Consider the following 26039-nt stretch of genomic DNA (forward strand, 5'->3'; position numbering starts at 1 on the left):
TCAATTCTCAGATATTCAGTGTCTAGTCATTGAGCTATGGATTGCCTATAAATGTGCTCAAATAAATCTCCTCTTCCTTCATTTTTTTCAGCTCTGACTGCTCGTTAGCACATCCAGGACAAGACAGGCTGGGTGACGCAAATCTATCAATTTAGAAGCCTTGACAAAACTCATGGAAATTCATTTCCCTACAGTAATCTTATTTTTCATTACAGTTCTTAAAATATGTTTAATTAATAGGATTACGTCCAAGGTCAAGTAAACAGATCCCATAAAAAAATATAATACACAATTTTAATTCTAATACATCATCAGCTTATAATGCATTCTTATTAAATACTACCTGATATTTTTTATTTTATGTAATATTCAAGATTGAAGATGTAGGTGAAACCTTTTAAAATTAATATGTTTAAAATTTTGTTTTGGAACAATCTATTCCATTACAGAGAACTTGAAAAAAATGTGTCATTGCCTGAGATTTGGATATTTTTTTATTATGGTAGTTTTCATCAAGCATTAGGAATAGTGGAATTTGATTTATGAATTGAAATGGATAAGATAAACTTACTGTTTTCTTTGGTAATACACAAACAATTCTGGAAATCAAAAGAAAAAAGGATGAATGGACTCTGAATCAATCTAGATGTGAATTTGACAGTTCATTTTTGTTACAGTGACAATTGAAGTTTTTGAAATAACAAGCTTATAAATGATACTGAAGATCCCATTTATAAGGTTCAATGAGGACCTTGCTCTTACTCTTACTAGACTGTTCTGATTTTCCTAGCTCAGTTAAATCTGCTTTTTCAGAAAAGAAACTTAAGGATGATTGACCTAATACAGGCAACAGAGTTTTATGGGGGAAATGTTTAATATCCCAACATGAAGATAATTACATCAACAGTGGGCACGTTGTAAAATGGTTGTATAATATCAAAATGAATATAACTATTAGTTTACACCAACTCTTTGTTTTATAATACATTTAACAAATGCAGACATAATTAACAGGAAATTCAACAGAAGGTCAGAACAGTTATATTGTATGTTTGAATGCCAGTGGCGGTGAACAAATTCTATATCTTTTAAATATTTGAGTATGAATAGGTATTATGTTTATAAACAAATAAAAAGGTGTTAATATTAAAAAACAAAAAAGTTTAAAAAGCCAAATACAATTGTGAGAAGATGGGAAGATTTCTGCTAGCATTCTCCAAAGGGTCATAAATCTCCAGATGTTATATATGATACAAGCTGACTTCTCTCAGGGCTGATATACAGCCACTTGTGACTTCATTTTAAAGGTCTATCTTATCTTCGCTGGTTACAAGTATAAAGAACATTTTTAAGTATTAAGGCAGCAGAAGAAGCTAGCACTCTCTATCTGTAATTTTTCTTCTCATTCCCTTAAACTAACAATTATTTCTTTCTTTTTCCTTTTTTTAAAAATTGAAGTATAGTCAGTTTACAATGCTGTGTCAATTTCTGGTGTACAGCATAATATTAAAGTTGATATAAGAATATCTGAAATACAGGGGAAAAGATATTTGAATTTCTCATGCTTATTTGAAGCTAATACAGAACATTCAGCCGACAAAGAGTTATTGGGTAAATTGTTAATTTTATGCAGTACTAGATACTGGACAAAAATGAAGGAAAAAAGACCTACCCTCTCTTTCTCAGGGCTCATGATGTACAAACTCAAAGACTAGTGGCGGTGACACCGATGTCAGGGATCTGAGGGCAGGAGGGGTCTGCCCATGATTTCCTGTAACTGTAAAGTCTGGGTTTCAGTTTGACTATTTGGAGACACCTGTTCCAGACAACAATGAAGAAACAGCGATGGAAGATAAGATGTGAGTAGAAAGATTTTTTATTTAAAGATTTTTTTATTTAAAAAAAATAAGCTTTAATGACATTTTTTTTTCTCTTACTTTTTGAGATATTTCACGTTATAGCAAGCAATTGGAGAGATTACATAAAGGATAAGACAGTAAAAGAGATCATGGAACAGACTTCAATATAAATAAATAGTGTTTAAACTGAAGTCTTAAGCTATAACATCTAGAGATAAAACACAATTGATTTTAGTCTTGCTGGGGAAATTATAAGTATTAGAATACACTAGGAGAATGAGAGACATTTTAAATTCACATTCACCTCCATTCCCTTCCCTCTTTCCAAGCTCATTATCACTGGGACTGACTAAGGGGGCCGGAAATTTCAAGGATATTTGCTACTTAAGTACCAAACTAAAAAATTTTAAAAATGCTTATCCTTCGCCACTATTATAGGACAAAGAACATATAGTTGGGTGTAGGCAGGCTAAGTCTTACTCGTGTATTATACTAAATTATTCATCAGAGATAATTCTTGCTAAGCGGGTTTACAAAGAATCATAATATACTGTTTAGTAAAAATGAGGTTTACTAAACTGGGCATATCCCAAGTATCTTTTAAAAATGAGAAGCAACTGTGGTTATTTCTGAATTATCATTTAGTTTATTTATGGGTTTTTGGGGGGTTTTTTGGGTAATTTTCTGTGTTTTCCAAATGATAAGGAATACACACACGCACAATTTAATGAGTGCCCTACTACAATGCTGAGAGCTTTAAATTTATTACTCTAAATTTTCAACGATCCTACAAGGGAGATGTTATTACCCCTGGTTTACAGATTTGAAAAAACTGAGGCTCAGAGAAGGTTAGTCTTGCTTAAGTTCACACATAGATAATTAAGTGTCAGAGGTCAGTTTTTTTTTTTTAAGAAAATATACTACAGAACAGAGATGAACTGCTTGCTCATTATTGTGTTGTGAGGGGCATTTAGAGGCCTTGGATATAGACTTGACAATACTTGATAGCCACCATCTGAGAGTGTTCACCTGCCCTGCACGGTCATCCCATGGATCCGAGTCAGGGAAACATGGTTAATGAATTCTACATGGACACACACATGTGCATTTCTCTGGGCAGGACGTTCATACCTTTCATCAGCTAATGATCAGATAAAGTGCTTGTTCAAGAGAGAAAGCTAGCATAGAGATTGTTCTTTCAAGAAACTTAATGGCGGGGAGGTATAGCTCAAGTTGTAGAGCGCATGCTTAGCATGCACAAGGTCCTGGGTTCAATCCTCCATCAAAAAACTAAATAAAAATTACCCACCCCAGCCAAAAAAAAAAAAAAAAAAAAAAAAGAAACTTAACTAATATGCCTTGTATGGTTGGATTCATTTAAGACAGCGGGCTTAGGGGAAGGGCTGGAGGATGAGGGCATGCATGCCAGGAGGTACAGAGGCAGGCTGGGGAAGCTGGCTGGGAACCCACGCTTGAGAGGGGAAGAAAGGTGGAAGGCTGGGATTCTCAAGCTTCAGCATGATCAGAATCACCTAGAGGGCTTGTTAAAACACATTGCTGAGCCCCATCCCCAGAGTTTCTGATCCAGTATGGCTGTGGTGGGACCTGAGAATCTGCATTTCTGACATGTTTTCAGGTAATGCTGATGCTGCTGGATAGGGAACCCATAAGGGTTGAGGCATAGGCTCTGGGGCCCAGTGGAATTTAAATCCTTGGTCTACTGCTTACTGGGCTCATTGACAAGTTACTTAACCTCTCTCCACATCAGTTTTCCAATCCATAAAGTGGGGATTAATGACATTAAATGGGATAATGCATGTAAAGGGCTTATTCCAGTACATGACACATTAAGATATATAATAAAGTTACACACACACACACACACACACTTGGATTAAACAAATTACGTAATACTGAAACAACTCCCATAGGGTAAGACGATATGTTAAGTCAAAGCCAGTTGGGTATAATATAGTTCTACATGTCTTTCAGATAAATAAACCCTTTTCAAATTATTGAGTCAAGCTAATCATATCACTGCTATTTCCTTAAATTTGCAGCATTTCAATCACAGCAGGCCCATCAATGCTAAGGGGAATCCATGGTAACCACACAAAGTAAACATCCACCTACCCATTAGTGCCAGCAATTATTTGGCATTTTGTTATGTTAGTTAAACTGTGTAATGGTGTGTGAGAAATCAGTTTCTGCTTCCTTGACCCTTTGGAAAGCTGGTTTCCAACCCAGCATGCCTTGCTAAGACTCCAGAGTCTGACAGCTGTGACTTCAGGCACTGATTCTCTCAAAGCCTCTTCTGGAAATAAGGCAGCAAACATTGTGGTCTCCTCGAAAAGAGTAAGACTCTATTATAGGGGCTTGATTATTGATAATGGCCACTTCTATTTTGGGACTAACAGCTAACTAAGGACTTTTATTGTTCATTTTAATAAGTATGCATCATGAACCCTGAACTATCCTTCAGAGAACATTAATTTCAGATGCAAGTGACACACAAGAACACAATGAAAGGATTATTTTCATGCCTTTAGATTTCAAGAGATATATCCTGTTTACTTATACTGAAGATGTACAAAGAAAAAGATTAGAAAATTAAGAAATAACCTCTTTAACAAGAACAGTTTTAAATATAAATGCATTTCATGCTTTTGCAAATCCTTAACCTTACTTCTAAAGATGTTACAGACCTAAAACTACACAGAAATTTTACTTAATGAAATAATACTTTTTAAACTCTACAGATATTTACTATATCTCCTCAGTAAAATATTCTGGAAGAGATATGAAAGTGAGTAAGTGCTTGACTGTCACTAGGGGATGGATAATTCAAAGAAGAGATGAGACACGATGGTGAGAGGAAAAGGGAAGGCATTTGGGGTGTGGGCAAGGAAGGTCCCAGAGACTGGACTGAGGGTGAGAATGAGAAGCCCAGCCTGGCTGGAGGAGGAGTTCAGGCTGGAGAGAAGTAGGAGAGAAGGGTGAAAATGAATCCTATGGATCTGATTATCCTGTTCACAGCCAAAGGCCTTCTTAGCCAGAATCCTGATGTCATCATATCATTTTTTTTTCTTTACTGTTTCTGCACCTCGGTGCTGGGCACAGATACACCTCAGAAGATTCTGACCAGGAGCCATGGGTCAGTGCTCTTCTCTGTCTGCACTGGGAGAGAGTTGGCTAAAGGAGTAACCCCTTGCTTGAAGCAGAACAGCAAGAGCAGGGGCGGAAGGCTGCTGAGTCAGGGCAGGGACAGGTGACTAAATAGGTCACCCCTCACATATTCTACTGGGCTTTAAGTGTCCCACTGGTCTTATGAACACAGGCTCCACTCCAGCCAGAGAAAGTACGTTCTCTTTAAAGAAATTTGGGTTGGCAGTGGCAGCTTCGATTTTAAAGCATAATACAATACGGCAGGAGGACAGGGGACATTATACAAGAACAACATTCTCCTTGCTATTCCTGCCAGCATGTGCAAGGGAGAAAGGCCACTGAATAAACATAGTAAGTAAAAAACAAATATTCTAGAGCCACACTCAGATGACTTTTTCACTCCACCATGTTGGCTGACCTCTTCCACTACTTACCTTCACTGCAGCCAAAAACACAATGCCTCCATACGGATAAAGCTGCGCTTGCATCTATTCTAACTTTATTACAGAAATACACACAAAGAGATTTCAACCAAATCTGATTACAAAAATGTTAAACACGATGGCTTGTTCACTGTGCAACATTTCTAATATAATTTTAGAGCAATACAGAGTGGAGTCCTAACTAAAATGATAGCTTACTGAGGAGAGTTCATGTAATATTCTCTAGGTGAAAAAAAAGACAAGGATGAACCCCGAGCACAAGGATAATATTCATTTGAAAATACGTACTGTCCACTTAAAGTCAGAGAGATCCTCATCTTTAGCTGGTAGGCAGGTAATACATAAACGAATTTTCTTTCATTTGCAAACACAAAAGCTTAAAAGGATATTTGTACTTTAAGGTACAGGAGGGCATACTTTACAGAATTATAGTACTGGGCCATCAATACTGACCTTATCTATACAAAAGAGTTTTATATTAGGATGTCAAGGAAATGTACCAGGGTTCATATAAAAACAAATCCTTCAACATCCAGTTAACACAACCACGAAGTGAGTACTCTTTCACTCAATGCATTGATGAGTATAATGCATGGCAATGAACTTGCCATGAAAACAACACTTTTGTTTCAGAATGAAACTTTCCTCTGCCGAGAGCCAGAGGAAAAAACGCATCCATTTATTCAGGGTGCTACACTGGCTACACTTCATTTATGCAGATTTTAGGTTAATTGATAGGACTCACGGACAAGGGTTCTATAAACCATTTTACTGAGCATACACCCTGATTATAATGTCATGTTAAGAAATGGAGTGCAATCTGTCTTCGTGTCATATTTAATAGATTTCTAGTAAATAGCCCACAAGTGCTCCTTCTAACAGGTGATGAATTATATTAATACCCTGTTGTACTTCCGTAATTAAGGGTCTGGCAGGATTTCCATTATAATCAAGACTCTGAGGGAGGGAACAAAAGGAGTGGCTTTCATGTTTCCCAGTCCTGACCACAGGGCTCCTCATGCTCCATCACCACTTGGGGCCATTGGGGACACACCTATGAGACCGGGCTCAGAAAAAATTTGGGGGGAGGGTAGAGTGTGTACTTAGCATGCACGGGGTCCTGGGTTCAATTCTCACTCAGTACCTCCATTAAAAGAAAAACAACTGATAATAAGTAAATAAATAGACCTAATTCCCTCCCCGCAAGGAAAAACAAAAACAAAAACAAAAAAAGTTTGGGAAGTTGGCTGTTTAATTATTAGCAACCTCCGTTTTTATCAAGTCGTTTCCTTTCTTTTCCTAGCTTACTTGCCGTTTCTCTCAGCCTCTGCTTCTCCCTTTTCTTACTCATGGAAATTCCATTCCCCTTCATCAGGAGCAGACCTGATGACTTCTCTTTGATGTTATTTCCTTTCCCAGCCTTGGTTCTTGTCCTCCTGTTTGTTCTGGAAGGCATCTGGCTGCCCTGTATCTGAGCTGCACAGGGTCAGTGTTCTTTCCGTTTTGAATAACAATGAATTAACTTCATAAACAAAACCAATACGAAGATGGTAAAGGGAGAAGGGAATACGGTTGATGGGGAACCTCTCTCCACACAGTAAACAGGAATTTACTAGAAAATTCAGAGGTAAAAACTACAGCCTCTAAGGTCCACCCCAAAGTAGTGTCTCTAACAGTAAGAATGTCAGAACAGTGAAGCCAGAAGAGGGCAGAGTCCGGGTGGGGCTGGAAGCTGACGCCTTGCATGTTCCCCAAGTTATTTTGATTGGATGCATCACACCCGACCATCATTAGCACATATGGACATGGAAGAGACTGGGCAGCGCAGGGAATAACAGAAGTCGAGGGGAGGACAGGAAAAAGAGGAAGATGCGATGATAAAGAAGGTGGAGGGGTGCTCTGGATTGGTTTAACCAGCTTTGAAGTGAACAAAAAAAATTGAGGACCTAAAGAGACTAAATGAAGTAGCCAATCCTGACCCTCATACATCAGTGATTTTTAGAAATCTTGCTATTTCTATCACAGGCAGACCGCATGGTCTCGTGAACAAACACAGCCTTTGGGGTTTGTACAGGAGAGGCTTCGGATTCTCAGCTTCTCCCTTATGAATTGGTTTCATCAAATTGGACAAATCACCAGGAGACAATAATATCAACTTCCCAGAGCTATTATGAAGGCACACTTGGATATTTAAAACATTTGCAAAAAGTGACAGATACATTTCCATCTCCTATTACGAATTTTCAGGCTCTTAAATTTTGTAAATGTGTAACATAAATTGTACTTAATTATTATTTTTACAAAATTCAGACATAGTATATTAACTATTAACAAGAGAGCACATATTGTTGGAATGGCAATATTAACAAAGGTCTACTCCCTCATCCTGTCAGGTCCTCAGAGGTACTCCAGATCTAGTTCTGGGGTAGAGGAAGCCAGTCACACAACTTGTGCCCAGTGCCCAGATGCCCAGGATTTCCTGGTACCCACCTGCTATAACACACACTGCATCCTTCTAACGACCTTTCCCTTTGTTTAAACTTGAGCAAGGTTTTGTTTCTTGCACCAAGGTAGCCTAAACAGCTGAGTTAAAGTTAAATAAAAATCAAAAATTGTTATCATGCCATCTAACTTCCTTCCTACTTGTTTTGCAATGGAATTATATGACCACAGAGGAGGAAATCATTTGTTATGCTTTTAAGATGGAAAATACTGAGAAGTATTATTCAGAAAATTTGTATTCATTTTAGCACACAATAAGGATATTGTGCACAGAATCCCTATATACGCATTTTGGGGCAGAAGGAAGCAAGTATTTTTGTTGCTGAAGTTACATATACTTTTCCAGAGTAAAAACTGTATGCTCACCTTTTGTAGAAAATCAGAATGAATTAGTATGGTGTATACGATAACCCACTATGTCATTGTGCCAGAAGTTTGACCAATTCCTTTTCATGGAGGTTTGAAAATGTCAAGTTCATTTTTAAACCCATGGCTAGTTTCATCTACTTTAAACCAAAAGTGACAAAATAGGAATTGACTGGGGGGAAAATTCTGCAATCCACTGTTCTTAATATTTGATAATCCATGTGAAGCAGGTTTACCACAAACTGCTGTGACAGAACAAAGATGACAGATAAACTCCTGTGACCAAATTAATTGGAAATAGATGCCTCAGTCTTGTGATCCTACTTCAGTTTTGAATTATATGCACCTTCAGAGTATGCCACGTCTAAGGATGATTAGTCCTTGTACCGCTGGCATCGGGCTGATATGGCATGTTGCCAAGTGTCTCAAGAGAAAGCTGAAAAGTTCAGTGGAGGTGGTGCAGACTGTGTAGCTATTCCAGGACTACCTCGGAGAACATTCCGGCTTTTCTGTTGAAAGCTTGTCAGAGTTTGATAGCTATTCTCTTTGTGACTGTGATGTGTGTTTTCAGCCTGCCCTAAGTGGACCTTCTTAAATTGGTCTCTGTTTCTCACGTTCTGCCATACTGCTAAGAAACGTAATAAAAAAAGTAACTTCAGGCATTTTATCAGGCCCTTTATATCCACATATTTTCCCCACCTTTATTATGATTTATACATGTCAGCATGATCCAGTATTAAACTATGGCAACTAGTTCCAAAGAGAACTCTTAAGTGTTTTCCACTTGCCTGAAAACAGTAACACTGTGCATGAGGTACATGGTCAGTCATCTATAAATTTGCAGCCAAAATGCAGCCTAATATTAAACACCACCCAAAATATTATTATTTAAATGATTAAGTATCATACAAATTGCTAATTATAAACACATCATACTTTCTCTTGGATTTGCTTAAAAATAATTCAGGGTGTGGGGAAAGAGCAGAGAAGGTGAGAGTATAAATGAAGCAAATTTAGCCCTTGGTAATTGTTGAAGTTGGGTAATGTGTATTTAGTGTTTCAATACTGTTTTTGGTAGAGACTTTAGTTAATGTTTGAAATTTTCTACGATAAAAACATTTTAAAAACACAAAACCTAGCAACTGTAGAAGGTTATAATATTATCTAGTGTGGCTGAAATAAATTTACTTTTCAGAATAGAAATATAATCTACTAAATCATCAGTATTGTATCTACTTTACACAGTAACCATAACAAATTTATGAGATAAAATATATCTGTAGCTGGAGTAAATATTTCAATGTCTAATATAGATATATGTTCTTTATACTGATAAATCTACCTCCTGTCTTGTCAGACCAACCATAACTAAGATAATACACTGAAACCTGAAACAAACAATTATTTTAATAGAGAGGTTTTTGGTTGGCATGTTTAACTTCTCATCACAAAGGATGTCAGTGCTCTCAAATTAACCTTTTTTAATGCTAAGAAAAAAATAAGATTAAACACAAAGAAAAAAGCAGTTTATTCAAAGGTTAGAACAGCATAACGTAAGCTAACACTAATTTAGCTATATTTATCATTTTACTCTCAATGTGAATAAGGTTGCTGTAACTATTACTATTTACATTAAAAGAACTCAAATCTCAGTATCTTAACATGATAGCATTTTGAACATAACAGGAATACACACTGAAATCAAGTAAACTGTTTAAAAGAGGCCTAAATCACTTAGAATAGTCTATTAAATTAAGCTTTATTGGAATTATTTTGACAACTTGATAACTATTCTCATTAAAAAGTAAAACATATATTAACACACTAAAGTTTCTAGCTAATAGAGTGACAATTACAAATGTGCAGCCCTATTTATAATGATAATTTTGAAAACTATCAGTCACACAAAACTGAAAAATGTATTCCAAGAATCACACTTGAGGATGGAATTATCTAATAAAGATATAATTTTAACCTTATTGGAAGTTCAGTTGTGGGAAAACTATGTTTATATGGTCGAGCAATATTTTTTCTAATTAAAAGCTACTAAATTTTCCAAAAGTCTATGCAAATTTATTGACATCTTAAGTTGAAAATTACTAATAAACTCTGGCCCCAAAAGTCACATAACTGAAACTTTGATATAGTTTTTAGCAATAGCATTCATAAAACGATGACTGGAAATGATCTGCTCCTTTGAGAAGAAAGAAATGGGGAAACAGAGAAGTGGGAATTTAAAATACATTATAGTTCATACACTTTAGAAATTTTGTCTGTACAATACTTGGTTATTTGGAAAAAAAGCATCATTAAGAGAAAGATATTTTCTAAGTGTTATATAAAAGTCCCAAACCACATAAATAATACTGATGTTCAGCTATTCATATATGCTATTACTTAATTTTTTAACCAAAGCACATCTTTTCTTAGAAAGAAAAAGATATCAGATTCATAATGGTCAGGCAGGTAAGTAAAATTTTTTTGCTCCAAGTGCTAAAACTTATCCTGAAAAAAGCAGGATTTTCATTGCAAAAGAAAAACAACAATCAATTACAAAATGAAACCTGTTATAAGTCAGGTGCTTTGTATAAGTTCTTTCATGTCTTCCTACCTAAATTCTTCTCTTTTTTTTCAGGTGATAAAAAAGGCTCATGTAAATTTAGGAGCTCAAGACACACGCCTAATAAGACAATAGTGTGACTTGGCCAGATGTCTGCTCATGCTCTTTGCACACTGTGTATCCAGAAAATAAAACCTGTCTTTAGTGGGCATCTTATTGTTTTTGACTAGTGTCTACAATAAAGATGTGCAAAGCCAAGAAATTTAACACGATTTAGCACATGTTGAACAGATGCTCTGCAACCATGGCTGGGTATGAGAAAATTGGAAGATGGATTTCAGTGTCCCTAGGAATGAATGAGAAGCTCTGGTCAGGCCAAGCAATGACTAAATCTATACTTATTTTGATGATAAAAACAATGTTTTGATAGTATTTAATTCATCATGATGTATTAGGTAAAACTGAATTGATGCTGATGGTAGATGATCAATATTGGCTAAAAGGGAACACTGTTGGATTTATTTTTTGTACATAATATGTTTGAAAGCAAACAAAAAATCTACAAATGGTAATTGAAAATCACAAATACAACACGAATATCAACAGGTTTACTTTCATGCACAGGGCCAATTTTAATATATTTCTTCTTTTTCTAAAAGAAAAATAATTAAAAAAATAAAGATCAAATGACAAAAAAAATCCAGAAGTCCTCTTCGTAATTCATGCTGTATGTAATACAGCTACAACATCCTGAATTCTGTGATTAGTCTGAAACTCAGTAATTCTACACCCAGGAGTCTAGCAAGATATCACCTTTCAACTCATTACCACTTTTTTCTACTGCAGAAACAGATTAGTCTGAGAACTTACTGGTCAAACACTTTTCCTCTACTTTTGCAATTTTAAAAAAATTCAATCATTTTCTCTTGAAGATGTCATACAGGGTGCTAACGCTTTCATAAGCACAATCAACACCTTGAGAGCACTGAAAAATTAGTATGAGTTGAATATATAGGCTGTTACAAATAGTCCTTTTCTAAGTATTTTAGTTTTGGGGGTGGTATTCTTGCAGATAACCAAAGAAATGGTTTTATAAAAAATAGAGCAGTGCATTTAAATTAAAGATCATTCACTATATATGAATGAAATATCAAACACAAATGACCAGTACTACTGATAATAGACTAAATTTAGATGTTTTATTTTTAAATGTAAATATTTTGCTTAAATGGACTAAAAGAATAAAATTTCCTCAACTAGCTGCAGTGCTAAGTTTGAATTTTTTGATCCATTAATTAAATGTAAAAATGAAAAACAGCTTGATGATCTGATCTTTTGCTCAGCATAATGTAGGTAACTGCCCACCTGGAATTTAAGCCCGGAAGTGAAGTACCCTCTTAAAAACAACCTGATTTTACCCTTACAGCAAACATCAACTTTCAGAATGAGGCCAGGACCAAACCTGAGACTAACTGGCTAAAATCTTCTGTTTATATTTGATGAAGCCTGATTTTATACCTCAAGCTTGCCTTATTAATGGACATTTTTAAAAAGTGATAATATTAATAGGCATGTGAAACTAAGACTTCCTGAAGATGAATTAAAATGTACACGACTGTAGATAACTAAGCCAAGAACACAATATCAGCTGTTCTTCTCGGCTCCTTCTACCTGTCTTCAAACATGGGGTCTTGTTTTCTAAAAGCCTTCGGTTTCTCTAACATGACTACACAGTTTCTGAAAGTACAGACGAGACTATAAAGGAAGTTCAAGGAAGAAGGCTGAGGCTTCATGGTTACTAGTCCAGGAGGCCTGGGAAGTGTCATGGAAAGCAAATGTCATGCACGTAGAAGATGTAAATTTTTTAATACATATTTTTTTTCATTTGAAAGAGGATAATGTTTTCTGGAGCAATGATACCAAAATCTAATTAATCATAAAACTCACCAGAGAAACATTAAATAACATCAACAAAAAGCTACAGTGCTCCACTGGCCACCCCGACACCCCCTCTCCACCCCTGCCAAGAATCAGACTTTAATAGGTCTGATATAAGGATGGTAATTTGTACTCCCCCAGATACCTTCCCACAAAGCTACCCAGAATATTTGAAGGCAGTACCAGAACTGGATGAACTCATCTCAATCTGATCTTTAGAATCATCACCCAGTCCCCAGCTTCCACAGGGGTCCTGGTTTCACTGGTCTCGGGTGGAGCCTGGCACTGGTATCTTAGAAACATCCCCAGGTGATCCTAGCTAAGGTGCTGTCACAGCTCTGCATCATGGGCCTTAGTTCAGTGCTTTCCCGCTAAGCATAGTCTTTCAAAACTGGATCTGATTTCTGTGCTTCAGAGCAAAGGCCACATGCCATTGTCATTACCAGAAGATGTTACCTGAGCTCTTACTCTGCACAAGCTATAGCACTGAGTGAAGACACACACACAACATGGGGGTATATATCCTAACCAGTGATGAAGACACATTACAGATAAGATTAAAAAATTAAACTCCAGGATGACAAATGTGCTATGTAACCTTCATCCACTTCCCCAGAAATAACCTGAAGGCTGCTCTTTCAGATTGAAATTTCTCCTACTACTTTATCTCTTTCAGATTTTGGTATATAGATATTGCTTATACTGGGAGAAAAACAATTCTGCATGGTTTATCTGCTATTTTACAATATCCTGCCATCAGCTTGGAAAATGAGGAGTCAACATAATTTATTTTCAGGGGCACCTTATATAAAACACCCTTTAACATATTCAAGCAAATCATTCCATTGCTTGGGGTAGGGAGCTTTAATCATGATATTTAATGAAATAAAAACTAAGTCAGAATTTCTTTCAAATGAAGTAAGAGAAGTGATGAAATATGACTTTTCCTGTTTACATCTAAAAATAGTGAGATAAAAATTATACACACACACACACACAGTGACTTTTAAAAATATAAACTGGAGCAGGTATATAACCATGTAGGCAAGTATATGACCATGCAATGCTCGGATTTTCCTTATGACAAACAAGAACTAGGAGGAATGAGGTATAAATCATCTCTCTATATACAGTAGAGTGATCAGTAGATTTAGTCAGACCAGGAAGAAACTAACTTTCTATTATGGAAATGGAACGTATCACAAATATCCTGCACTAACATGATAAGTATAGTATTAAATACAGAGCACAGTGAAACTTTCCAATATCACACATCAGACAAGAATACTTTGTCTCCTTGAGAGTGGAACTAGAATCCAAAAACTGTTGGCCTTGAGAAAGATGTATAAACAAAGCTATGACTCTTCCAATTTCTATCTTTTTTTAATGTTAAAAACCTTGTCATTATTAAGCAGATTTTCCTTTGTTCTTCCACATGATGAAAAAGGTAACTGATGGCACTTGTGCCATTGAAACAGAAAGAATTACTCATGTCAGTTCTAAGGGTTCTTTGGGGGACAAATTTTTAATTTTTTTCTATCATGGATAGTTTCCAACATACACTGGGAGGTGGGGGGAGTCAGTGTTTCATCAAGCCATTATCCAGCATCTGAATAATTTGGATTTTGGTTTCTTTTTCAAAGCACAGCTTTTGTACTTTTTTCATTTCTAAAATGTTTTTCTCTTATGTCTTTAATATAAGCTTGCCTGGACAAAAAAAGATTCTTTTAGCCTGACATGGTAAGGTGAAGAAGTGATGATTTCTTGTCCATGTGTATTTCTGATGTGTGATCTGTGGCCCTATGAAAAGAAATCATCAGGTAAGTAATTAGAGATGCAAAGATATACTAAACCCCCATTTGCAAATATGTTCTAAACAAGTTATTAAACACATGTAGTTTTTCTGACGTTTTTGATATATCAGGAAAGTTCAATGTCAGTGCAGTCTCCACGTTGACATTCACTTGGCTAAGCAATAAACAGTCTCTGCAGATCCTTTTGAAATATCTCAAAGCTAAGGCCTGCATGAATGGGGACATTTCTTATATTTTCCTTTAACTATTTAACCTAATATATACTCTAATATATATTTTTCCTAGGGTGTTCCATTTTTACATGTAATATCTTCTTTTAGTACAAAGTTTATGTTGAAAAAGTAAGTATATGTTATTGTTCTTTAGGAATCTTCCATTAAATCATATTCCTGTGTATCAATGGTGATATCCCAAATAGTTAAGATATAGCAATCCTAAAACAAAATGTGGTGGTAAACCAAAACTTATATCTGATAATGCTTCAGCCAGCCAATTTGTAGGTAGAGCCCATCCTACCAGATCAAGCTCACTTCAGACTAACATCCTTTAGCTCAAAGAGTGTCCGTTCCTTTCAGTGTCCTAGTCAGGGCTGTGGTGCAAAGTTCAAAGAGGAAGAATTAGCTGGTAGAGATTTTCAAAATTATGTTAAAACTACTCTAAAATTGTTATGATTAATTCTACATACTTTAAAATAAATTTTAAAGGTAAAAATTAATAACCAAGAAGGTTTGGAAGAGACAGAATAACACTGATTCATAAATAGAATAAACACTGATTCATAAAGCTGGATTTTTTTTCTCACTGTTCAAGGAGGTTTCAAAATTATTTCCAATAAAGGCTAGTGACATGGCATCACAAAAATTGTTTTTAAAAAGAAAACCCTCCATTTTGATGACAAATAATTCCAAATGTTAGACAAAAACAAAATGAAATAGTGTGTTTTCTTACTATTGTATTATGTCGGAAGAATTTGTGGTGGGGCAAAATCTTTGTGTGTGTGTGTATTAGCCTCCCTCCTTTTGAGGCCACAGATAATTCATTTATGAACCCTTTACCTTCAGGTTCAAGATAGCATTTAAAATTGAATATTTAAAAAATTAAACGTAAAAGACAACAAGCATACTATAAAACATTTACATATTCCTACAATGTTAGATATGTTTAAAGAAAAATGTTTTTTAATAGAAAAGGAGGCAAACTAACCTATGCTGTTAGAAGTAATGATACTGGTCACACTTGGGGTAGGGCAATGACTAAAAGGGTCATGGGGGTGAGGACTCTTGGGCACTGGAAATGTTTCTTGATCTGGATGCTGGTTATATGATGTATTCAGTTTGTGAAGATTCACTGACCTTACAATATATGTGCACTTTAAACTATACTTAAATAAGAGGTTTTCTAAAAAGTAGAAAATGAATTAAAATGGTATTAGACCATTTTCACACTATCACTGCAGCATTATGCTATTTCTGAATTTTATATGTTAGTAAATATTTTCACATATGTATATAAGATATATACAAGTGGATCTTCTAATTTCAATGGTGTACAAGGTCAATTATTTCCTATTTAACCTGATTTACTTTAAATACATGTACCTTTGAGGAATTAGGAATAATTTTGAATGTGACAGCCTCCATTAACAGTAAAGATGGCTAAATAAACTCTTTCGTATAGGACAGTTAAACTATATCAGGTGAATTAAAAAAAAAAAAAACAAGGATATATTACTCTTCAATTCCAGTAGGCTTTATTTCCCTTACTTTAAGGAAAAAAAAAAAAAAGACATCCCTGAAGAGTTTGTATATGTATGTATCAATGGAACCAAAAGCTTAATGAATTCAAATTTCTGAGGGCTTTTATAAATTATTCAAGATCTTTAAAATAGTTATTTTTGAAAAATGATATGAGCTGTATAGTAAGAAATTCAAGTAGTCTGGTCTCATTTAAGTTTAATTTAATAATATTATCAAATAAAAATAAATAATATTAAATAAATTAAATAAATAAGTAGTATTAAATCAACGAGCATTTAAATTAATTCTGTTAAACCTAATAAAATGCATAAAACTGCTATTCTAAAAGAAGGTGAAAGTTCTGGACAAGGAATATGGAAATAAAAAAAAATGCAGACATGGAAAAATGCAGACATTAAAGGAGTCAAAAATCTGAATCTGCAGTTGATGAAATACAGTGGGGTGGCTGAGTCTGGAAGAGACAGCTCACAACAACAAATTTACTTGTTTAGCTACAGGTAGACACCAGGCAGAAGAAGCTATTTAATTTTACACTTAGCTTATGACCAAAAAGTCGACAACTTGAACCAGGTTGAAATGCTCATAAGTCACTACAAATTCCAAACATTCTCTTATTTGCCATGCCTGATTTTCACGTTTGTTCATATAATACTGCTTACTTTGTTTTGCCCAGTTTTCCTGTTCAAATTCTTCCTTCCTTCTTTCACCAGCTGGTAATCTTCATCCTCTCTGAAATCTTCCCCGAGTACACCCTAGCTCTCAATGATCTTTTTCCTTCTCTGAATTCCTTTGACACTAAGGACTTATTTCTTACATAAGAAGTGTTTTGTGAATGAAACTCTCATTGTTTTCTGATGGGAAAAGTAGAGGAAGCACAAATCCTGCCTATTACATTTTCTCACTGAATCTTTACCACAGTCCGATTCACAGATGAAGAAATTGAGACTCAGAGAGACTAAATAATTTCCTTTCTTCACATAGATATTAAGAAGCAAGACTGGGTTCTGAACATGAGACTGCTTGACTTCAAAGTATGAAAGCCTCTGCTTTCAAATAGATGGTGATTTTTGGAAGACAGAAAGAATTATATTTCACCATGATACTTCTAGGAAAAGAACTGCATTACTAACTTCACTACTCCTAGCACATTACCTGAGACAGATGTAGATGTAAAATATTAGAAGGAAGATAAAGAATTTGCACATGTTCATACATACTGCTAGTGGCAGAACAGGGACTAGAAACTGTCTCCTGACTCCTCTGCACCATGCTCCACTGAACACGCACGACATAGAGTGTTCAAGGATGAAAGATTATACCTAAGCCAGCAGCATATCATAGTGGAAAGGATACCAGATTTAGGGTCGAAGAGATGTGGGTTTAAATCCTTTCTCTACGATTAATTTGTATCCTTAGGCAACATTTGCAAATATTCTGAGTATATTTCCTTACCAGTACAATAATAATAATACAGATATTGAGGGTCTATAATGTGAGGACTAAGGGATCCAGTGTATGTTAAAAAAACAAAAGACTCAGAGCTAGTCTCTCTGCCCCTTCCCAACTTATATGTAACAGTGAAATGCTGAACTCTGATATTCTACTGATATCTCATCATTTTCAGGTTTACATCATAAAGCATAGCCCAGAAATTGGACGCACATCCTCTACACAGGATCCACTCCACATGGACTTCCGTGACCCTTCCAGGCATCCAAATGACAGAACAGCACTCCTTGCTATTTATTACCCAAGAGTATTAAGGAGATGGCATCTTGAAAACAACTTCAAGAATTCATTATCATATCAAATAATACAGGTTTCATTACAAGAGGGCAAAGAGTTATGAAGGAGATGGTTTCCTTTCTATTTCCGTCTGATTTGTTCCTATCTATCTTCCAAGATGTCAGATGAAGAGTCTGCTTTATTTATAAATGATACTACAGCTGAGAACAAAGGATGAGATTATAAAAGGAAAGAAAAAGCCTCAGAAAGATGAAGAAGGAGGTAAACTTAAGGCCTATTAACTAGATGGATTAATTAACACCCTGAGTCACCAAGGCAATAAAATAAATAAAATCCATTTTCAGTGACTGGTTGCATGTTTGTCAGAAAGAAAGAAAAACAGAAGTCACATTGACATCCATTTATCTCATATTTCACTCACACAGAAGGAATTTAAAGGAGTTTCCCATTAAAGATGGTTAATCTAGAGCCACACTCTCCAATACAGCAGCCACTAGCCACTGTAGCTATTAGCGCACATAGCTATGGAGTACTTGAAACATGGATAGTCTGATTTGTGATGTGCTGTAAATGTGAAATATACACCAGATTTCAAAGACTTCCTATTAAAAAAAAAGGAATGTAAAACATCTCGGTAGTAATATTTTTAACTGATTGCATGATGCAATGATAATACTTTGGATACATTTTATTAAATAAAGTACATTATTAAAAGAAATTTCACCAGTTCCTTTTCACTTTTTTTCCCAATACACTACCAGAAAACTTTAAATTACCTATGTAGCTCACATTTGTGGCTTGTATTACATTTGTATTAGATAGGGCTGACCTAGAATGAGAATCAAAGATGTCTGATATTCAGGCAAGTGACAATACCTGAGAAATACTCCCTTCAACTCAAACAAGAGGGGTTGAACTTCATTAAGAATTCCATTTGCAAACTGTTTCTTGAGTCATAGATGTTGGTGTAATTTTATATAGTAGGTATTTAGCATGTTACCTTGCTACCTGAAACGTTTTTGCTCTTTAAGATTATGATCTACAGAGATAAGATTTAAAGAACTTTAAATATATAATTATTTAATTCTAAATATATATTATAAATATAAATTATAAATATATCAATATAAATTTTAAATATATAGCTTGACACAGATGTCACTCATCAGTTATACACATATACATATAAAATGTTTGAGGTCAGAAAGGCAAAGACAAAAACCCTGAGAAAACTGAGATTTGTCATTTCTTTCCTGAATGACTCCAGTAGCTTTCTTGTTATTGGTCTCTTCGCTGATCTCTTCTCAGCGCAACTCATCCTCCACACCACTGCTAGAGCTCTGCTTTGGAAGATAAATTTGATTTTGTCACTTTTCTCCTCAAACACCTCCAATAACTCTCAACATTTATAGCATAGAGTCTAAATTCTTCAGAGTTAGAGCTTGCCAACATCTCACTCCAAACTAGCTTTCCACTCTCATCTCTGAGAATTCTCCACCGCAGGCAAATGCCTCGCCCTCCCAATCATGCCATCTTACTCACAGCTCTGCTGCCCCCTATCTCCCTCCTTGTCTGCTGGCGATCTCTCCCTGCCTCCAGTGATACCCCCAGGTGACCTGGGCTGGCCTTTTCTATACTCTCCAGGCACCTAGTATATGGATATCATCACATCTTCCACTCACCACGCTATACTGTACGGGTATATTGCCCCAATCAAGACCAGTTTGAGAGGGAGCAGGATGAAGATAAGAACCTTGATATTTCACCTCTGTGTCCCAAGTACCTGGCAAGGTGAAAAATTTGAACTAGGTGTTCAATAAATATTTATTGGTGGAAAGAATTATGTTTTTCTCCTCCAACATCTTAGGCACTAGCCACACAACACTCACGTTTCTGAAACATCCAGCACATCCCTACAACCCTACCACTCCACACCAGCTTGGAATGCTTTTCTTTTCTTTTTCTTTCTGTTTTTTTTTTTTTCTTTTGGTTTGCCTGTTTTGTTTTTTGGAGAGGGATATAATTAGGTCTATTTATTTACTTATTTAGTTAATTAGTTATTTAATTGGAGGTACTAGGGATTGAACCCAGGACCTCGTGCATTCTAGGCACCCACTCTACCACTGAGCTATACCTTTTCCCTCTGGAATGCTTTTCTTTTTGAAGTTGGTTTACTCTTCTTGGTTTTAGTTCTATCAGAATAATACAGGTTTATTGTTCAAAAAAAAGCTCAATGCTACAACCAGCAGTCTCATGCTATATATTTCCTCATTTCCAAACCTTACTTCCTGAAATCAACCACTTCCAACTCCTATAGGTGTTTCTTTTTATTCTTCCCTTCATTTGCATATTTTTCAGGACTTGCTTTCAGGGAAGACATAGGCAAAAGAAGGCAGGTCTATCTCAATCTTCAAGCTCACTAAAATATTTTGCAGAGTACTTTACACATAATAGATACTCAATAAACACTTGTTGGTTGATTAAATGAGTGGGTAAGTGAATATTCATGGTCCATGGTGCTTGAGCACAAACTCCTCAACAGTTTGAACAGAGATGCATTCATATACCACAGTCAATGCAAAGAAACAAGTTAAAATGGGATGTCAATTAAGAAGTAAGAAGGAGATAATGAAAGGCAAGACAAGGCGCGTGGAAACCAGGAAATTCGTCAAACCCAAAAGGTGAGGGTAATCCCATAATAGAGGTTATGTGAATGAGATTTAGATTCAGATAAATTTAGATTTGCCTTCTAGCTGAATAACCTTGGGCAAATTAGAGGACTTTCCTGGGTTTCAGTTTTCTTATCTCTAAAACGGGGTGACACTCCCTGCCTTCTAGATTTGCTATAGTAAGTGTATGGTATGCTCTATAAATGGAAGCAGCTTTATTACTATAGTGTATGTATAAAGGAATAATAATAACAATAACAACGTCACCCTGACAGCTCTAAAGATGAGACTGACTTCTGGTTTAACCAGAAGCTTCTTACACACTTACTGCTGAGGCTTCACCAGGCTAGGGTGCAAACAGAAAGAAGTGGTTACACTTAGTAAGAGAGAGTATGTAGGGTAGACATGAGAACAGATTCCTTCCAGCAGCACCATAAAGGCAGAATTCTACTTACATCTAATATTAATCACCTCTTTCATCTGCTTGTTTCGGAGAGTATACCAGGAAAAATAGTCTCTTCTTCGGACGGAACACTCAGAAGCACAATAACAATATTTCAGAAATGACAATGGATGTGTGATTACTGCTAAAATTTAATACAAATGCTTGATGGAAAAGTAAATTTCATAACATCCTATACTAATGTAATCCATATGCTGAATAAAAACTCTATCTTCAACTTTCTATTAAGATAGATATGTCAGAATCTCAAGACAATAAAATCTCACTAGAGGGTATCATATACCAGAACCTTAAATTGCTCTCAGCATCTCCATGATGATTCAGTGCATTAATGATAAGTGATTGGTTAAAAGCATTTAAATCAACCTCATGTTCTTGAAATTTTCCGTGAACAAAAACAATATCCACTTAGAAAGATCTTGCAAAAATGATTTTGTTGTAAAGAAAAAGAGAAACACAGCACAATAAATTATCTCAAAGCATTTGGCTAATGAAGTAACATCATCTACTAGGTGGAATATAACACAAGCCCTTGAATCACAAAGTGCTCATAGGTGATGGGCAATCAAAACACCTGTGCTCGCCTCCATTTACCATGGACACATGGAACTGGGAAATAGCTGATGCACACAATCATTAAACTGACTTGCAAATATAAATCCTCAAAGCAACTAACAATATTAGAATGTTGTCCCCACAGCTCTAAATAACCTAACAGTAGAAGGAAGAAAAATTCTCTATATGGTAGGAGACTTCGTTAGTTTTGCAATACCTTTATATATAACAACAGTAACTATTTACTAGTTGTGATCCAATTTAGAGAAAAGAAAACCCCAAACAGAGAAATAAGGATGGAATATGTGGATGTTTTTATGTTTTTAATGAAAGCATGACAAGTCAAAACCAAGTGTCCAAAATGGAACTATTTTCTAATTAAAAGACTTTATCATTACAAATTTTTAAAGTTAATGCTCATTATAATAACAAAAGTAGATTTAAAGTAATCTGAATTTAAATATTTGAGTAAATTAAAAATATATTTCTTTCAACTTAATTTTTTGGCTGAAGTCACAGAAGAGAAATCAGTTTCTTGGGGTTAGCTCTCGTATGTCCTAAGTAAAAAGAAAAACAAACTACAAACAAACAAAATTATTCTCTTTCTGAATGAGAATTTGACTTTTGATTAACTTTTTAGATGGTGTTCTCTTAAAATGGTACATTAACCATGTTGCTGGGCAACACTGTTTACAGTATCAATGACCCTAATGACCCCCAGTTGGTAGATAGCATCTGTCTGGTTTGAGAGAACTATAAATACCTGATGAGGACACCACTGCTTAGATTCCCTGAGTACACTCATTCCCATAACTAGACATGTAACTTTTAGGGATGCTAGATGCAATGCCTATTGACTGTTTCAAGAGATATTAGTTCTCGGAGGTCTGAAGATCCTAAGCCAGGGCAGCATCCACACCCATGCTACGTGGATCTCATCTTCCCGTACTTGAGCTTTCATCTGCCGTGTGAAAGAAGATGATTCCCTGACTGCTGGGTGAGCAGCGGCCAGGGCTTCTGCAAGATCACCTACAGAAGAGGACTGCCTGGCGCTGCCCTCTGGCTAGCTGGGTTCTCAGCCTTCCTCCATCTGAGCAGACTGCGCCAAGGGTAGCCTACGATGGCTGAATGTCTAAATGTTTAGTTGAATCTAATGAGACTGCATAGTAGGCGAGGCACCTTAACGTTTAACTTTCAGTATTTCTTTTGGTTTTAGGTCTATATATAACCCAGGATAAACAACATATTGCTCAAAGCATGAACAAATTATTTTTAATTTATTCATTCATTCAAGAATATTTTAGAAGGTTCATTGTAGCTGCTTCGTGATAGATTGTAAGGTAAGAAGACAAATATGGAATACAAGTCAGTGGCTAGTTATCAGTGCAGTTATCGGTGGAGCTAGCTCTTTTTGAGATATATTTCTAGGCTAGAGTTGACCTGGCTTATTAATGGATGTTGATGAGAAGTATGAAGAAAAGTGAGACATCAGGAACATCTAAGTTTTGGCTGGAGTTACCGGGTGAACAGTGATGCCATTACCAGTAGTGGTAACAAAGAAGTGGTAGACATAGTGGTGAAGAGTAAACAGCCTTCCACTCTGCATTTAGATGAACCCACTGAAAAGTAAGTACATACATAATCCCATGGGGGAAATGATGCTTTGAGAATAGGGATAATAAGGATCCAGTTTTATAATCAGCATTACATACTTAATTCCTTTTACGGGAAGCAGGAACGAATAAAGAAGAAAAAGTGGGGAAGGCAGAACACATCTTTAAGTGTGCAGCACATCATGTGTTAAATTGAAACAACCCCAAAGTTCAACTTCCTTCACTGTTCAAGGAGAAAATCCTTTACTATGTACTTCAGGATAAAGGATTTGCAACTATATGGTGCTTGAGAAATATGCTATTGCTGTAATTTAACTCACTGTATGTGGGCTTCAAGATGCACAGTGGCATTCCAAACCAACTTTTAAAGAAAATTGCATGGAATTTTCAAGACATCAGGAGTGTTCTTAAAAGTTATGCACAGAAAACTGATTTTTGATAGTTATGAATTACATTTAGTGCAGCCAGATTGCAGGGAACGCTCTTTTTGCCTCAGTATGGTTAGAATTACTGTTGACAAAGTTTTAATTTAAATTTTTAAGGATTTAAATGGAAGAATATAGGTCACTGAATTTTCATTCACTGGGTAAGTATTACTAGTGGCAGAAAGCAAGCTTTGTTAGGAGGGTCCAATTTTTGCCCTGGAGTCCATCTTTTCTATAGTAGTAGGGAACTGAGTATGTGTTAGCGAGAATAATTTGGCTCTCAGTCAGTCAATCAGTGGACTGAACACGCACAGTTAGAAACCTGCCCGGTGTAGAACAGAAGCTCAGTTCAGAAAATACTAAATGCATTTGTGAGACAGACTCAAGTCCACAGAAATCATATATTACAAATCACAAGCGGGAAGGGATTCGATCTTTCCTAGCAGGTTGTAGATTTAGATAGATTTGTAATAGTCCAAAAATACACGACACAGCTCCCAAGTCTAATTCTAAAAATTTCAACTGGTTTCCTAAAGTTGCAAAAAAAAAAAAAAAAAAAAGACGTAAATGTTTGTAGAGCCCACTGCATGTAAAACTGTTTTATGGAGCCTTGCGATAGATCAGGAAACCTTAAGAAGTTACAGTAGGTGTCTAATTTAAATGTTATATCTTCAAATAAATAACTTAAAAGTATATGCTCTGTAGGCTATTAAAAAGATCATCTTGAAAAAAATTAAAAATAATAATTATATTTTTTCATAAATCTGAGAAAACAGAGTAGATTTCAAACCAACATTCTATTTAACAAAAAGATGAATTATGAGCTACGTCAGAAAAGCAGCATAAGTATTAAAAGGCTTTTACCACATAATTTGCCTTTCCGCATACTTTTTGTGTATGGGGGAATGTCTTTCTTCAGGTTTGTGTTGTGTGTGGGGCCCTATTTATCCTCAGTACCCCCAGCTTCAGAATCAGTGTTTTCCCCTACAGATTGATGAATGTGATGGATAATATTGAAAAGTGCAGGACATACTTGTGCACATTTTGAATTTGCTCTAGCCCCCAAGTACTGTAGAAGTAAAAGATCATGACGGAAATTTGGGGGGGATATACCCATGGTGAGTGGAGGACTGGCCCTCATAATAATACATCCATAAGCGTGTAAATAATATTGGTATACCATACCACACCAAAGGCTATGACAATGAAGCCGCCACAAATTATGTGCACAATTCAGCATGCCTGCTAAACTCATCTCTTCCTGCCACTCAAGAAAATATTATCAGAATCCAAGTGAGTGAAAAGAAGAAATCACTGAATCTGTTCTAATTTATAATCTTTTAGAAAGAAAATCGTTTTGAAACCTTGATTGCAAGGTGTGTTGTAACGGCAAAGTTGAAAACGAATGCTTTAGAGGATTTCACCCAATTTCTTATGTAAACCAGAGCAGAAGGTATGATTCTCAAAAAAAGCCAAGTACATTTGCCTCAACATAAAATAGGACTGATTGAATTTCAAACTCTTCATTTATTTTGTAGAACTGAAATGTTATGTTCCTTATTGCTTTTCAAAATTGGCTTGAATCTTATTTATACCACATATATGCTATTATAATATATAATTGTTATCATCCATATATATATAAAACAGTTGTCCTTCCTTATCTGTGGGGAATACATTCCAAGACCCCCAGAGGACGCCTGAAACCTTGGATACCACTGAACCCCGTGTATACTATGCTTTCTCCTATACATACATGCCTATGGATAAAGTTTAGTTTCCAAATTAGGCACAGTAGAAGATTATTCAAATTGCGAGCACCATTACTTTTGCAACTTTGGGGTCATTATTAAATAAAATAGGGGTTAGATGAACACAAGCATTGTGATACCACAACAATCAGTCCATTAACTGAGGGGGCTACTAAGTGACTAATGGGTGGGTTGAGTATGCAGCCTGGATACATAGGGTAAAAGGATGATTTGCCTCGCAGGTAGGATGAAGCCAGATGGAGTGAGATTTCATCATGCTACTCAGAAAGGCACATAATTTAAAACTTATGAATTGTTTATTTCTGGAGTTTTCTGTTTAATATTTTCAGACCACAGTTGACCATGGGTAATTGAAATCATGAATAAGGGGGGGACCACTGTAATCTTACTCA

The 26039-nt window shown here is 35.8% G+C and overlaps 1 protein-coding gene and 1 long non-coding RNA gene across 4 annotated transcripts in view; one reads left to right on the plus strand and one right to left on the minus strand.

Annotated features, from left to right (window-relative positions):
- Nucleotides 1-26039, minus strand: part of FBXL17 (F-box and leucine rich repeat protein 17) — a 439173-nt gene that overhangs the window by 108892 nt on the left and 304242 nt on the right. The window contains exon 8 of one of the 3 annotated variants that reach the window (XM_032476467.1): nucleotides 14147-14633. The exons of the other annotated variants lie outside the window; for them this stretch is intronic. Coding sequence (XP_032332358.1) covers nucleotides 14518-14633 — 116 coding nt within the window. The 3' untranslated portion in view covers nucleotides 14147-14517. Of the gene's footprint in view, nucleotides 1-14146; nucleotides 14634-26039 lie in introns of those variants that run through there. 3 annotated transcript variants of the gene reach the window in all.
- LOC116662649 lies at nucleotides 1812-19918 on the plus strand. The gene is made up of 3 exons (XR_004318627.1): nucleotides 1812-1859; nucleotides 14536-14653; nucleotides 18029-19918. It is a non-coding gene; the product is annotated as an uncharacterized LOC116662649 (long non-coding RNA).

Source organism: Camelus ferus, chromosome 3 (genome assembly GCF_009834535.1).
Source record: "Camelus ferus isolate YT-003-E chromosome 3, BCGSAC_Cfer_1.0, whole genome shotgun sequence".
Taxonomy (NCBI): domain Eukaryota; kingdom Metazoa; phylum Chordata; class Mammalia; order Artiodactyla; family Camelidae; genus Camelus; species Camelus ferus.